The 17,146-nt window shown below is 42.6% G+C and overlaps 1 protein-coding gene and 1 pseudogene across 1 annotated transcript; one reads left to right on the top strand and one right to left on the bottom strand.

The window, feature by feature from the left end:
• Positions 1–4,735: 4,735 nt before the first annotated feature.
• On the top strand, positions 4,736–5,850 carry Zim3 (zinc finger imprinted 3). The gene is given in 5 exon segments (XM_041654521.1): positions 4,736–4,845; positions 4,847–5,148; positions 5,332–5,403; positions 5,406–5,489; positions 5,492–5,850. Coding segments are annotated over 5 exon segments (927 nt in total).
• A 9,636-nt stretch (positions 5,851–15,486) lies between these two features.
• LOC121449851 lies at positions 15,487–16,453 on the bottom strand (annotated as a pseudogene).
• Between the last annotated feature and the right edge of the window lie 693 nt (positions 16,454–17,146).

The raw sequence follows: 17,146 nt of genomic DNA, 5'->3' as shown, positions 1-17,146 counted from the left end.
AGCCTGGCCCTGCCTGGGTCTCTCTGCCTGCTGAACTATCCCCCCAGGCCCTAAGTTCATATATACGGGTTGTTCTACAGCCAAGGGTTCTAGTTTGGAAGGTTGTAGAACTTAATCATCGTGGCCTGGCTAGTGAGGAGAAAAGTGCTTCCTATCGGGAAGCAAGTCCAGAGCTCCAGTGTGGGGGCTATGGCACATTCCAAAGACCTGCTGGTCTTGCGGGGCTTTTTCTTTTGCAGTTCCAAGCGAATCTTCCTCCCCAGGGTTGTTTTAGCTTCTTGGCTTGAAAAGAACAAGAAATGAATGAAATGAATGGTGCCAAGGTGTGATCCCCCCCCCCCGCCCCCAGGATCTTGAATCTATTGTCTGGCAAATAGCTTTGTACTACAGAGTTGTATCACCAGCCCCAACTTGAAATCGGGATGCTGAAGAGATGACTCAGATGTTAAGAGCACTTGTTGCTCTTGCGGAGGACTTGGGTTCAGTTCTCAGTACCTGAACTGTGGCTCACAAGTATCTATAACTCTGGTTTTAAGGAATTTGCTGTCCGATTCTGATTTCTGCTAGCACAAGGCAAGCACATGGTGCACACACACACATATATGTAGCTAAGCATTCATATACACAAAATAAATCTAAACAATAACTGAAACCTTGGAAATCAGCTGGGGTGGTGATGTACACTTGTAATTCCAGCGCCCGTGGGTAGATGCGGGAAAATCAGACAGCGAAGCCTACGTTTCACTCTGTAGTAAACTCAATGCCACTCTGGGCTACATGAGACTCTGTCTCAAACAAAACAACAGCAAAAACTAGGAGCCAGAAAGATGGCTCAGTCGGGAGATGGTTCAGTGGATAAAGTTCTTGCTGCCCAGCTTATTGGCCTGAGTTCCATCCCTGGAAGCCACGCGGTGTGACAAGAGAACCAAATCCTGCAGGTTGTCCTCTGAGCTCCACACACACACACACACACACACACACACACAATAGATGAACAAAATGTAATAATAGCTTCCACAAATCTGACATCCCTCAGAAAGACCATATCAGTCGTGCTCCCGTTGTTCACGGTCTCTACTATTGAGTGTCCCATGTTTCCTTCCTTGCCTTTATTGAAAGACATCAGAGACTCTGATTTCTCTCTTTCTCTTGTGGGGGTGGGGAGGAATCAAGCCCAGGGCTGGCACAAGCGAGGCAGGCCCCCTGCTACTGATCTCCATGTCCTTCTGTATTTTTCAATTTGAGACAAAGTCTTACTGAATGACACAGTCTGGCCCTGAATTTACTCTTTAGCTCAGCCAGGCCTTAAACTCTTAATCTTCCCTGCTCATACTCCTGAGTAGCCGAGGTTACAGGCCTGTACCTGGGACAGTTTCCCTTTCCTTGTTAAAGTGAAAACGTTTCACTGGGTGGTGGTGGCCACGCCTTTGATCCCAGCTCTCAGGCAGGCAGAGATAGGCCAGCCTGGTCTACAAAGTGAGTTTCAGGACAACCAAGGATACACAGAGAAACCCTGTCTCAAAAAACAAAGCAAAACAAAACAGAGACAGACAGACAGACAGACAAGAAAAGAAAACATTCCTAGTAAAGCTGAATACCTTTAAATTAAAAAAGTATTCTTTACTTTCGAGGCCTGAAACTCACTGTGTAGACCAGGCTGGCCTCAAACTCAGGGATCTGCCTGCCTCTGCCTCTGCCTTAATTTGCTAGGATTAAAGGTGTGAACCACCAAGTCCAGCTAAGGTGAACATCTTTTGACCACTGCCATCACCTGCCTTGTCTAAAGTTCATCTTCGGATGTATCACTGAAATATAAAATTACTGGACTCTTTTAACACGTTTCAGTAAGATGGTTGCATGAATGAATGAGCATTAGGGTTTTGATTTGATTGCAAAATATTTAAAGGTTCAGTTTATTTTCTCCCAGAGTATAGTAAGTACTCAGTGACTCTGCTCACAAGACAGTGGAACACAGTTTTATATTCCTAGTCCTCAGAAGCCATTGGAAGCTTTTCATTACCTGTTTTGTTTCATTTATTTATTTGTTGTTGTTGTTTTGGTTTGGTTTGGTTTGGTTTGGTTTTTGAGACAGGGTCTTGCTGTGTAGTCCTGGCTGACCTGAAACTCACAATGTAGACAACTAGCCTGGCCTCGAACTCACAGAGATCCAGCTGCTTCTACCTCCTGAGTGCTGGGATCCAGCCTTGTTACTGTGTTGAGATAGGGTCTCACACTGGTCTGGAACTTAATGTCTAGCTCTTTTTGGCTTCTGACTCACAGCCATCCTCCCTCCTCAGCCTTAGGAACACTGGGTTTCTAGGCAGGCGTTAGCCACCACACCTGCCTGCAGTAATGTGTTACTAGAAATGGGGGATTTACTGTTTCAGGGGACAGTGACCTTTGAGAACATCACTGTGGACTTCACCCCTCAGGAGTGGCAGGGGCTGAACCCTGAGCAGAGAAGCTTGTATAAGGATGTGATGTTGGAAAACTACAGCAACCTGGCCTCTGTGGGCAAGGAGGGCATTGTGGCTAGGGTTGGGGGCTAGGAGTGCCGGCCTGAAGTCTGAACTATACAAGCACCTGCTCAAGGTTGAGCATATTTGCTTCTGGGCCGCTTTTCACTTTTGGGATATCCTATGTGAGCCAGGATTAGGATAAACCAGGAGAGGAGTGTGGTGCCAAGTTTTATGGTTGTTTTATTGTTTTCTCCCTATTTTCTTGCCTGTGTGGGTGTGGGTGTCCATCCATCCATCTGTTTGTTCGTCCATTTGGGGTGTATATCTGTGTGTGATGTGGGCGTAATCATGGCATGGCATGCCAGCTGGAAGTCAGAGGACAACCTTGGAGGTTGAGCCTCATTCTACCCCTCAACCGACCTTATTTGAGACAGGGTTTCTAATTCACTCCTGAATACACCCGACCAGCTGGTCCACGGACCTTCAGGAAGTCTCCCGTCTCTGTTTTGCTGGCATTACGGACGTGTCCCTACCATGTTAGTTTCTCCCTGAGTTCTTCAGGTCCGCACTCAGGTGCTGACACTCACAAAGCCAGTGCTTCACCCCCTGAGCCATTGCCACACCTGTTTGGTTATTGTTTTTGTTTAAAGATCATTTTTCTAAATTTAGTGTGTATATGCATGAGCATGTGCCATGTGTATACAAGTGGCCTGGAGCCATAAGAGGCCATCAGATCCCCTGGATTTGGGGTTGTGGGTGATTTTTAGCCACTGGAGGAGGGTGCTTGGAGCCTGACTGGGGTTCTCTGGAAGACTAGCAAGTGTTCTTAACTGCGGAGCCACCTTTCCAGGCCAGTTTTCTTTTATTTTTAATAATGAGTATCTGTGTGTGAACATATTCAGGAGAGTTCTGAAGAAGGCATCTCTCCAACCCCTGTCACAATCTCTTGACTAGTACAACTAGCAGTTGGTCCCTGGGAGCCCATCGACATGGTGGCACAGAGTGCATCAGCCACTTCCTCACTACAGCTAGACTAAGTCCAATTCCCTGAGACCAGAATAGCCCCACTGGTGACGTCTAACATCTTCATCTCCAACCACAAGAGTGCAAATGTTAAGGAACATTTCTCCTTAATCCATTTCAGAAAATGACCAGAATATTGAAAGGCTGGTTGGGATGTCTGTAAATGTGGATAAGGCCCTCAAGATAGGTGTTGTATCAACACTCAAAAAACATTCACTGCCGGGCGGTGGTGGCGCACGCCTTTAATCCCAGCACTCAGGAGGCAGAGGCAGGCGGATATATGTGAGTTCGAGGCCAGCCTGGTCTAGAAGAGCTAGTTCCAGGAAAGGAACCAAAAGCTATGGAGAAACCCTGTCTCGAAAATCCAAAATAAAAAAAAAAATAAATAAATAAACCATTCACTAAGCAAAAAGGTACTGCACCTAAAAAGATGTTTCTCTCAAGCAATGACAATGTTCCTTCAAGAATCAGGTTCCCACTTGAAATGACCCTATCCTAGAGCAATACTGACGAATATCTTGCATATCACCATAGAACCTTCTTCTGGTGATGGATGGAGATAGAGACAGAGACCCACACTGGAGCACTGGACTGAGCTCCCAAGGTCCCAATGAGGAGCAGTAGGAGGGAGAACATAAGCAAAGAAGTCAGGACCACGAGGGGTGCACCCACCCACTGAGACAGTGGAGCTGATCTACTGAGAGCTCACCAAGACCAGCTGGACTGTGACTGAAAAAGCATGGGATAAAACTGGACTCTCTGAACATGGCGAACAATGAGGGCTGATGAGACGCAAAGGACAATGGCATGGGGGTTTGATCCTACTTAATGTGCTGGCTTTGTGGGAGCCTAGCCAGTTTGGATGTTCACCTTCCTAGATATGGACGGAGGTGGGAGGTCCTAGGTCTTACCACAGGGCAGAAAACCCTGACTGCTCTTTGGACTGGAGAGGGAGGGGGAAAGGAGTGGGGGGAGGGGGACAAGGGTGGGAGGATGGGGCATAGGGTAGGAGGAGGGGGAGGGAAATGGAAGGCTGGGAGGAGGTGGAAACTTGTTTTTGTTTTTTTTTTTCTCCTTTTCTCAATAAAAAAAGAAAAGAAAGAAAAAAAATAAAAAAAAAAAGAAAGAATCAGGTTCCCAGAATCCCATCTACTTGGAAGCCATTTGAGATGTCGTTTTGATAGGAAGCCTTGCATATAAAAAACAATTCTCAGGAATCTAGAAAATCAGGTGACCCCAATTTATGCAAATCTATGGAAAAGCAGTTTGAGTGTAATGCCTGTGGCAAGTTACTCAATTCAAAGCCACGCCTTCAGAGGCACCTGACATCCACAGCAGCGAGATATCCTTTAAATGTAATAAATAAGAACATTCAAAATGCTGTGGAACCTAAGTAAACATCAGAAAACTCATCCAGAGAGAAAAGTCTATAAGTGTGGTGAGTGTGGAAAAGCCTACAGGCAGAAGACCAACCTCGTTCAACATCAGAGAAGTCACACCAAAGAGAAACCCTCTAGAGGCCAAGCTTGTGGGAAAGCCTTCTCCTGGGTGTCATCTTACAGCCATCACCAGAAAATCCACAAGGACAAGAAAGTCTACAAGTGTGATGAGCGTGACAAGTCCTTCCAACAGAACTCAGCCTTTAGTCAAGAGAGCACTCACAGGAGCAGAAGCCTCACAGATGGAAGGACTGTAGTCAAGAGAGCACTCGCAGGAGCAGAAGCCTCACAGATGGAAGGACTGTAGTCAAGAGAGCACTCACAGGAGCAGAAGCCTCACAGATGGAAGGACTGTAGTCAAGAGAGCACTCACAGGAGCACCTCACAGATGGAAGGACTGTAGTCAAGAGAGCACTCACAGGAGCAGAAGCCTCACAGATGTAAGGACTGTGTGGAATCTTTCATTTGCACGTCTGCTCTTGTGAACACCAGAGAACACACACAGGAGAGAAACCCTACAAATGTGGGCTGTGTGAAAAGGCTTTTGCCCAGGAAGCAAATGTCATCGATCAGAGAAGATCCATGCTGGGGTGAGGACTTACGAGTGTCCTCTCAGTGACAGGGCTTTTGTCCAGAAGGAAAAGCTTACTCAACATAAAATCCACACTGGAGAAAAATCATATGAATGGACTAGATGTGAGAAAACCTTCTCTCTGAAGTCAAACCTTCGAATTCATCAGAAAATTCACAGTGGAGAAGGAGCCCATGCATGTAACGAATGTGGGAAACCCTTCAGCTGCAAAGAACACCTTGATTTTCATAAAAAGCTCCACACTGGGCAAAAACCTTATAAATGCTCTGAGTGTGGAAAAGCCTTTGCTGACAAGTCTTGTCTTGATGGACACCAGAAAAGAATTCACACTAGTTGAGCACTTCAAAATTATGAGAAACTTCATTTATAGGATGCCATGGAACAGTCACCCCAAAAATTGACTGCAAAATAAACTAAAATTTTGAGTCTATCACAGAGAACATGGAAGACTTAAACTCCCTGTGACTATCCTTTGAGGATCAGCTTAGCTCATTCATCCACAGATACTTGTTTAGTCTTTTTAAAATGTATGTATATATGTGTATATATGTCATGACCGTATAGATGCCTGGGGAAGCCAAATGCTGACTTCAGGTCCCATGGAGTTACAGGTGGTTGTGAGCTGCCTCATTTCGGTGCTTAGACCCACTTCATTCCTCTGGAAGAGCATCAGGTGTTCCTAAATGCTGAGTCATCTCTCCAGCCTCCCATTTCACTTTTTAAAATTATCTATCTATCTAGATATATTGTGTGTGTGTATTCATATCACACAATATATGGTTGGGACAGCCACGTAAGTTCTGAGAATTGAACCTAAGTCCTCTGGAAGAGCAGACAATGCTCTTGTACCATCTCTGCAGCCCCCATTTTACTATTTATGAGAGGAAATCTTGTCATATTGCCCAGACTGGGTTGCAACTTCTGGGTTCAAGTGATCCTTTTGCCTCAGCCTCCTAAGTAGTTGGAGCTTCAGGTACATGATATGTCTGCCACTCAGCAAATATTTATTAAGTGACTTTTAACTAATATGACTAAACAGATACCAATAAACCATACATTTTATGGAGTTTCTTATGTTTTCTTGGAATTTTAGTGTAGCGAATAATAACCAGTGGTAGCCATTTCTTTGACAGTTCACATAATAAAATGTAATGTTATGAATCTGTGCCAGGTTAATAATATATATTGTTTGGAACTTTTTGTTGCTGTTATTGTTAAATAAAAAACTTGGAATTCCAAATGACACGCAAGTAAGTGTGTGTGTGTGTGTGTGTGTGTGTGTGTGTGTGTGTGTGTCTGTAACTCAGGAAAGGTAACTCACGGCCTTGCATGTGGGATTCACATACTCTAATTCCAAGCTACATCCTCAACACATTAGAAATCTGAAAAGTTGTAAAGGGAAGCTAGAAGTGATGACAGGAGCCTATAACCTCAGAACTTGAGAGCAGGAGACGAGGGACCCAGGGTTCAAGGCCAGCCTACAGGTGCTGAGATTGTTCAGTAGGTAAACACACTTGCTTCTCATGCCAGCAACTTGAGTTTGATCTCCCTCTACCTTCACATGGTAGAAGGACCTCCTCCTATGAATTGTGGTACATGCACAAATTTAAAGAGGTGCAGGGTGTTAAACAGATGCCTAGGTGTTGAAGACCATTTGCCTTCTTCCAGAAGACCTGAGTTTGATTCCCCTCACCCATGTTGAATAGCTCACACCTGCCTGAATCCCAGCTTGAAGGGATCTGATGTTCTCTTCTGGACTTAAATGTGTCCACCCACATGCAGAGTACACAGAGACACGCTGACACGAACGGATAGAAATCCTTATTTTAATGGTTGGGAATGAAGAGGAATGGGGAGGCATGTTTTCCTGAATTTAAGTCTCTGGCCCTCCCCCCCTCACTTGATTTTCCAAGAGAGAAGAATTTATCTCACCTGGTAGCTTGGAGGAAAAGCAATCTTCAATGGTAACTCCAACCAACGGGAGTTTCCTGTGGGGTTTTGTTTTGTTTTTTGTTTGTTTGGTTGTTTTCTATCTTGAAAGATTTGTTCACCCTAGCTGCTTCTGATGTTGTTTTTGTATACCAAGTCTCCTATGACTGAACCTACCTGGCAAAGCCAAGAGTACACAATAAGGAAGGTAAGGGAGTCAAAAGATAACATCTAGACTTGGTCTTATGTAGGTGGGAGAGATGAGGGTCTCACACAAACTCAGGTTAGCTTGGAACCTGCCTCTTGACAGCTAGGATTATAGGCATGAACTACAACACCTGGCTAAGTCATTCTGAAAGCCTAGCTTAGCAGAAGGTTAAAATGGGTGTTTAGTAGACTGGGTGTGGGTAAAGTTCTCACCACCCAAATATGAAGCCCTGAGTTATAATCCCAAACACGTAACTGCACCCATATAGAAATCTGGGTGCAGTGGTGTCTACCTGTGACTCCTGAGCTGAGGACGGGGAGACAAGAGGAACTAAGAGTTTGCCTGTCAAGGAGTCTGTCTGATTCGTTGAGCTCTAGGTTCAGTGAAAGACCTTGTCTCTAAATGGTTACAGTTGGGAGAGACAGGAGAAGCTACCCAACATCAACCTACCATCTCTACACACATGCATCGCATACACATGCACACACACATGACTGTGTCCACGTAATAAATTGAGCGCCCAAGAAGTTCTTGGAAACCAAAGGTAAAGTCCATTACAGGGGGAGTAGTTGGTTCTAAGTTCATTAAAATCATGGCTAATTAAAGTCATGGTTAATTTATGTGAGTTATATCATGTAGATTCACTTTGCTTGTATATACATACATATGAACTAGTATATCATAATTTCTTTTGAGACAGGGTTTCTCTGTATAGCCCTTGCTGTCCTGAGACTTTCTGTGCAAAGCAGGGTGGCCTAGAACTCAGGATCAACCTGCTCCTTCTTCCCTAGTTCTGGGATTAGAATCATTAAAGTGCCGGTTGTGGGGGTGCATGCCAGTAGGATTTGCTGAAGGAGGCAGAGGCAGGAGGATCACGACTTCGAGGCCAGCCTGGGCTACACATTTATTTAAAAAAAAAGAAACTTTAAACTGCGACACCCTGCCTCTTGGTTCTCTTTCTCTCTCTCTCTCTCTCTCGCACGCATGCACGCACGCACACACACACACACACACACACACATTTTTATTTATTTGGAGTGGTGGCATGTGGGGGTCAGTCCTGACTTTTCTTCATATTCATCTCTGGGATCAACTCAGATTCTCGGCAGCAACAGTTCTGTACCTACTGAACCACCTGATAGCCTGATGTGGAACATTGGTTTAAGATGTATTCCATTCCTTTATGCTGTGGAATATTGGTTTAATGAGCCAAAGATGTGCTGCATTCTTTTATGCTTCATTTGTTTAACTCTGCAAAACGGTGTGACTTTGCCTGTCTAAAACACCTGTTGGTCTAATAAAGAGCTGAACAGCCAATAGCTAGGCAGGAGAAAGGATAGGCGGGGCTGGCAGGCAGAGAGAATAAATAGAAGGAAGAAGAAAGGGGGTGAGAAAAGGTGGAGAGCAGAACGCCAGGGCTGGTGCCCCTTCCTCACTGCCAGACACGGAATAAGAAGGAAAGATATACAGAGATGGAGAATGGCAAGAGCCCAGAGGCAAAAGGTAGGAGGGATTACTTAAGAAAAGCTGGCTAGAAATAAGCCAAGCTAAGACCGGGCATTCATAGGAAAGAATGAGGCTCTGTGTATTTCTTTGGGAGCTAGGTGGCGGGTCCCCAAAGAGTAAAGGCTAAAGAAAGCACAAACCTCGACGGTAACTTGACCTGATTTTCTGAGACAGGCTCTGTAACCCTGACTGGCCTCTCCAGCTCATTATAAAACCTTGAAATCCTGGTTCTTCAGCCCGCATCTCCTAAATACAGTGATGATTGGCTCGTGTGACCACACCTGGCCTGTATGGAGGTGAAGGTGAACCCAGGGCTTCTTGTTAGTTGAGCACTCTACCAATGGAGCTATTTCATCAGTTCCTTCACACTTAAAAAAAAAAAGGGTTTTTTTTTGGAGGGGGGGAGGCTGGAGAGATGGCTCAGTTTAGCACTTAAGAACACTTGCTTGCTCTTCCAGAGGTCCTGAGTTTTCATAAACATCGGTAATGGTATCTGACTCTCTTTCTGGTGTGCATGAAGACAGACCACTCATATACATGAAACACATGAATAAGTCATTGAATATTTTCCTTTTAAATGTAAAAAGAATTATCCTTTGTATTTTAGTATTTTCTAGAGCACTTGTTCTCAGTTTTCCTAATGCTTCAAGTCTTTAACAAACTCCTCATGTTGTGGTGACCCACCAACAAAAATAACATTTTCATTGCTACTTCATAACTAATTCTGAGCTGTAACTATCCCAGTCGATAGAAAACAGCCCCTAATTTCATCTTTTAAGATAAAACCTTTACTTAATTTTGCCCCAAATTTCATATATCACCAGACTTTTGGTATTTTTATACCCTCAAAATCTTAACTTTCGTACATGATCTTACATAGTTTAATACTGTTAATTTTATAAGCTCGTTAAGGTTAACGACAAGCTATGTTTTAGCTTTTTGAAGGTAAAAGCTTTTGTTTTTTGAGGCAGGGTTTCTCTGTAGCTTTGGAGCCTGTCATGGAACTAGCTCTAGTAGACCAGGCTAACCTTAAACTCAGAGATCCACCTGCCTCTGCCTCCTGAGTGCTGGGATTAAAGGCACGTGCCACCACTGCCCCGGCAGAATTAAGGCATGTTTTAATGTGTGTAGGTGTTTTGTTTTCATACCACAAAGCCAGAAGAGAGGGCATTTGATTCTCCAGATTGGAGTTACAGGTATCGTAAGCCACCATATGGATGTGGGCTTTGCACCAGTGGCAGGAGCTGCCCAGCTGTTCCTGGAATGCTAGAAATGTCGTTTTATAACCTGGTGATCCTTTGCTGTCTGAGACAGGTTCTGCCCGGATCTCCCAGCATTTAGGTTTTTATTCAGGATGTTTCCTCTAAATCTTGAGCATTGCTTTTAGACCATAAAACTCAATCTCATGAGTGAAGTTACTTGTGGTTTACAACACCCTAAGCGACTCTGTGCTTTCTTAGGGCCAGGCCAATCCTCACACCCACAGGCACTGTGTACCCCAATCTAGCTCTCCAGTGCTTATCTGTGTGCACGAGGCACTTTGCTCTCTACGTCTCCCCATTTTTCAATAGAGGCCGTGTTCGAGTGCACTACCTCTATGGTTAGTATGTTAATACAGGCAAGCATAAGAGGACTTTAAGTACAGCTAACAGAAGACAAAGGAAAGGTTGGTTTCTTTCATAATTTAGTGTAATATTAGTTGTTTTAATAATAATCATACCCGCCATTTTACTTTTTTTTTTTATTTCAGTAACTCATTCTGGAACAGGCTATCAGAGATCTGAAGTGGCGGTAACTGTTACAGGATCTAACGTAGAGAATTGTCACAACTCCCGATTCACCTGATTTCTCTTTGTATACAGTCTTTAATCAGAACTGGCCTTAGAGGTGAAAGCAATCCTTAGCGTGCAAATCAGTACCAGACTGTCTCCTACCACAGGTGTGCCGTTAACCCGCAGAAAACAGGTGTGTGGAGTCTGCATTTGCGAGCTAAGAATTAGCTAGCAGTATCGTCGGTAAATACGACAGATTCGCTTTTAGGGCAGTCACACAGGGTCTCTGTTTCCTCAGAGTCTCAGCTTGATGAGTTAGATGTTGATGCTGCCCTAAGGCACCAGTTTACTCTTTCTCTTGGGCATCTCCTTTTGATGGATGCGTTGTCTGCCTTCAGATGTCTCGATTGTCCAGTGGTCTCTAGATGCCCTAGCTGGATGCTTCAGATCGGGAGCCATCTGAGACTGTTTAGTTTTCTGTAAAGACGTGACCTCACCTCAATGTTAACAGAATGGAGGGCTCTTTCTTTTATTTAGCATTTACTTTATGTTGTGACTTCTTAGGGGAAAAATGCTTTAGGGCAGCGGAAAAAATGATTATCATTTAAAGAAAAAAAATCTGTCTAGGTGGTTGTAGGGCACATCTTTCTTCCCACTTGAGAAGCTGGGACAGGTGGATCTCTGAGTTCCAGGCCAGCCTGGTCAGCAGAGTGAGTTCCAGGACATCTAGGACTATTACAGAGAAACCCTGTCTCAAATAAACCAAAAAAAAGTTTAAAGTTAACATAACTAAATATAGTACAACATATTGGAAAGTGGATATAGCCTCTTACCTTGGTTTATTAATAATTTGTTAACTAATGATGGTTTAGTGTTTGATAATAACTTTACCCTGTGTATAGTAAGGGATTTTAGTAACACGATTGCTTTTTAAAATTTTTAAATTATTTAATAGTTTAAGGAGAAGCAGTCATTAGCCTTCGGTTGTAACGAGAGTCCTAGGAAGGACATGTAAACAGTTATTTGACAAAGTCAGCTTCGAGAGAATATAGAATAGTATTTTCTGGAGATTTCCAGGCCTCGTATCATACCTGTAGCTGTGTTTTGTAGCTGACTGATTAGGGAGAGGCATTGTTTGTCTCTAGTGAGGCTTAGCACAGACCTTTACACACCTGATACCCGAGAATGTCCAAGACAGAGAGCCATAGTTTCAGGTATCCAGTGCATGTCCATTCATTACTAATTACGTGCTAGATGCTTGGAATAAAGCAGTACCTTTAACCTGTGTTAAAAATGCCTTTAGTAGAGGTTAGGCTCCTGCGGTTTTCTTTTTATAATTTTCTCACTTGTCGGTGTCTGGTTTAAGATTTATTAGATCAAGTGTAAAATTAAACGTGCTTCATTAACAGTGGTCATTGATTTTCTTAAGGATTTAACTTAAAGCTGTAAGATAATGTTCTTAAGGATTTAACTTAAAGCTGTAAGATTTGAGATCTTTACATTTTAGTGCAATTGTAAGTTTTATCTTAAGACTCTTTTATTAGGTTGTAAGATATTTGGAAGTATCTGAGAAATAATCACAAAATCCTAGAAAGGGAAAACAATCGAGTGTTTTTATGTGAGCAAGAAAGTTTAGACACAGCTGATGTTGTAAATGAGAACAATAATCTGAGTGATATCCAAGGGCAACCATGGAGAGAGAAAAAAACCTGTTTAAAGGCTTCCGTTTCTACTCCAATTTGTGGGCAGTGTGATAGTACAGAGTTTTAGGCTGAACCAAAATAAATAGGTAAAAAAGCTTGAAAATCTACTTTTTACTGACGATTTTGGTCGAATTTCCTAAGGTCTCCAATGAAATGTGAGAAGTATATGACCATATTGGGGGCCATTAAATCATTAAGTAGAAACAATTTTTAAAACTTTTAAAATTTATTTTTAATCCATACTAAGCTTAGATTGTTATTTTTATATGTGTTAAGGTGTACAAAAAATTTTAAATTGGAGTTTTAGTAATAAAAGACAAGACAAACTTGTTTTTGCTGGTGTGTTACTAAATGGATGAGGGTTTTTTTTTCTTTTTTTATTGATATTTATTGATCTCTACACTTTTCTCTGCTCCCCTCCCTGCCTCTCCCCTCCCCCCTTCAGACCTCCCCTAAAGTCCCCATGCTCCCAATTTACTCAGGAGATCTTGTCATTTTCTACTTTCTATTTCCCATGTAGATTAGATCTATGTAAGTCTCTCTTAGTGTCCTCAGTGTTTAAGTTCTCTGGGACTGTGGTTTGTAGGCTGGCTTTCTTTGCTTTATGTTTAAAAACCACCTATGAGTGAGTGCATGCCTTTCTGTGTCTGGGTTACCTCACTCAAAATAATATTTTCTAGCTCCATCCATTTTCCTGCAAAATTCAAGATATTGTTAATTTTTTCTGTTGTGTAGTACTCCGTGGTGTAATTGTACTACATTTTCCTTATCCATTCTTTGGTCAAGGAGCATTTAGGTTGTTTACAGGTTCTGTCTATGACAAACAAAGCTGCTATGAACATAGTTTAGCACATGTCCTTGTGGCACGATTGAGCATCTTTGGATATATACCCAAAAGTGGTATTACTGGGTCTTGAGGAAGGTCGTTTCCTAATTTTCTGAGAAATAGTCACACTGACATCCAAAGGGGCTGTACCAGCTTGCATTCCCACCAGCAATGCAGAAGTGTTCCGTTTTCCCCACAACCTCTCCAGCATAAGTTGTCATCAGTGTTTTTGATCTTGGCCATTCTTACAGGTGTAAGATGGAATCTCAGAGTTGTTTTGATTTGCATTTCTCTGACAAAGGATGTTGGACATTTCCTTGAGTGTCTTTCAGCCATTTTAGATTCCTCTGTTGAGAGTTCTCTGTTTAGGTCTGTACTCCATTTTTTATTGGATTATTTGTTCTTTTGATGACCAATTTCTTGTTCTTTGTGTATTTTGGAGATCAGATTGTATATTTTGTATATTTTGGAGATCAGACCTCTGTGTGATGTGGGGTTAGTGAAGCTCTTTTCCCATTCTGTAGGCTGTTGTTTTGTCTTGTTCACCGTGTCCTGTGCTTTACAGAAGCTTTTCAGTTTCAGGATGTCCCATTTATTGTTTCTCAGTGTCTGTGCTGCTGGAGAAGTGGTTCCCACTTTCTCTTCTATAAGGTTCAGTGTAGCTGGCTTTATGTTGAGGCCTTTGATCCATTTGGGCCTGAGTTTTGTGCATGGTGATAGATATGGGTCTATTTTCATTCTTCTACATGTTGATATCCAGTTATGCCAGCACCACTTGTTAAATATACTTTTTTCTTCCATTTGATATTTTTTGCTTCCTTGTCAAAAATCAGGTGTTTGAAGATGTGTGGGTTGATATCCGGGTCTTCTATTTGGTTCCATTGGTCCTCCTGTCTGTTCTTATGCCAATATCAGGCTGCTTTCAGGACTGTGGCTATGTAGTAGAGTTTGAAGTCAGCCATTGTGATGCCTCCAGAAGTTCTTTTATTGTACAGGATTGTTTTGGCTATCCTGGGTTGTTTTTTTTTTTTTTTTTTTTTTTTTTTTTTGCTTTTCCATATGAAGTTGAGTACCATTCTTTTGAGGTCTTTGAAATATTTTGCTGAGATTTTGGTGGGCATTGACTTGAATCTGTGAGTTATGTGATTCTTATGGGTAGAATTTATCATTCTTCTAGAAGGTATACAAAACCATTAAACAAGGCTGAGAAAAGATCTGTATTCTTCTCCTCTTGTGATATGTTCAGTAACTTCCACTCTGATTTTTTTCAACAGCCACTCAAATCTTGTTTTGCAATGAAAAAGAAAAAGCTGTATCCAGTGTGAAGCAAGTTTTCCTGACTCGAGGCCTCTGGTCATGAACACATAGACATCACTGTTCAGGAGCCAAGCCTGCCTTTGAACATCATACACGTCGCTTAATGTGGCCTGAATCCCGGAACCTTCCAAAAGAGCTGACAGTATTGACAAGCCTGTAGCTCTGAGGATCAACCCCCAATGTCACATTTTTTGAATTGTAAAGAGAATCCTCTGTGTTGCTACTTTTGGTACCATTGTTATTTTCGGGATTTCCTGGTGCACCAAGGGAATTTTTATCTTTCTGATCTCTCAATTCTGAACACATGACCAGATCCTTCTCTGCCTTCCTGAGTACCTCAAACACTTTGACATGATGCCTGAACAAGCAATTCATTGTGGACTCTATTCCCATGATTCTGCTGGAGCTGTTCGGCTATTTCTTGAGATCCTCCCAGAGTCTCTTATTCTTTAAGATCACACAAAGAATTGAACTTCTCAACAATAATGTGATGATGTGACTTTCCATATACAATAATTTTCTCATGCTTCTTAAGTTCTGAATTCTTGGAGACCTGTTGAAGACTCATCTCTGTAAGACCTGGGACTTGGATGCTGGTATGTTCAGATTGTTGGGTCCGGAGCTAGTGATGTCTTTTCATTGAGCATCCTGTCTTTACTAGCTGTCTGGCTCCACTTTAGGACCATTTTCAAGGCCTGTCGGCCACTGCTCCTCAACTGGGTCCACACATATCCTGTACTCTAGCATTTTCATTGGATCCAACCTGTAGAACTGTGAAATCAATGAAGTCTGAAGCCACCCTCTTAGCTGGAATCGACTGGCTGAGGATGTCAGGCATCATCTCTTCAGAGACATTTGGGACATCATAGGTCTCATGAGAGGCCTGACTGGTCAAGGGAAATGGTGGCTTTGTGTTTTCATTGCAATGGGAAGAGACATCCAGATACTTTGAAACCTCAACTGGCTGCTGGCTCTTCACTAACAACCTGTTAGCAGTAAAGTGGTAGCGTTTCAGATGAAGGATAAGGACCCTTGGGAGTCTCCTCAAAGTATATCTGAGCACAGAATTCTTGTTCTGGCATTTCCCACAATTGCACTCAATTTTTTTCCGGTGTAAAGAAAAGATCAAGTGACTTTTGAATCAACAGGGTGTTCTTTTGATCCTTGGTGCAGGTCAACAGAGAGGTAATTACTCACTTCGGTGTTGAAGGTCGCCTCACTACAGGCTTCACAAACAATAGAGCTATCCAGCTCTGTTTCAAAATTGGCACCTACAGGAAAAACAAACCTTTGGTGGTGACATTCCCAGTGTGTGCTGGTGGAGATGATTTCTCAACTTTGTCTTCCCTATCAGTAATAAACATGGCTTTTAGGTTTTCCACATTCAGGTTCATCTGATCTAAGCACTGACTTAAAGATCCATGGGCATCATTTTGTTCATTGCCCAAGAATGTGTCTGCAAGAGTGGAAATGTTTTTTTTTTCACATTTATGAGTAATTATCCCTTGATCTCTACATCTCTGATGTCTTTCAAGACAAGAAGTTGGCTTAAGGGCTTGATGAGATCATCACAGGAAAACTTTCTCCCATGGGATACCTTGTGTGAGCAAGTCCTTTGCGAAGGTTGGGATCCCAAAGACAGATTGTAAGATGGAATTCATGTAGCAGGTGTTTTCTTTTTTTTTTTTAATATTTATTTATTTATTTATTATGTATACAATATTCTGTCGGTATGCCTGAAGGCCAGAAGAGGGCACCAGACCTCTTTACAGATGGTTGTGAGCCACTATGTGGTTGCTGGGAATTGAACTCAGGACCTTTGGAAGAGCAGGCAATGCTCTTAACCACTGAGCCATCTCTCCAGCCCCTAGCAGGTGTTTTCTAAACTGGTGAAGCCTTCACGTGTCAGTTGCTCTGTACAGTGTCAAGAAGAGTCTGCACATTGTTATGTTTTGGTCTGCTGGCTATGATGTGATCCATTTGGAAAAACTGTACCATCTAGGTTAGCCTTCTCGCCGGAGTTGGGATTAAACGAAGGCTCAATTTCCAATTGTTATACTTGTCCTGATTCCTTAAATCAGTCAGTTTCTCTCCTTTGCTGCTTTTACTCCTGGAGTTGTAGCTCTTGGTTTTCTTTTTTGGTTTACAGTTATTTTCTTTGAGAAAGCCCTCAATAATTTCTACACTGGAATTGCTTTTCTTTCTATTTTTTTGCTTTGTTTTTTATTCTCTTTTCCAACATGACTACTGGTGGAGTTTGACACTGAAAGTGACATCTTCATTGCGAGTGGTGTCTCACTTTCTTGTGTAGCATGCAAAGATCCACAAGCTGGCTCCTGGTGGTTCCTGCAAAATGGACTGCTGCTTTCAAA

This window comes from Microtus oregoni, unplaced genomic scaffold (genome assembly GCF_018167655.1).
Source record: "Microtus oregoni isolate MIOR12 unplaced genomic scaffold, Mior012 000006F_ref0000085, whole genome shotgun sequence".
NCBI classification, from domain to species: domain Eukaryota; kingdom Metazoa; phylum Chordata; class Mammalia; order Rodentia; family Cricetidae; genus Microtus; species Microtus oregoni.
This window is presented reverse-complemented; position numbering and strand designations above follow the sequence as displayed.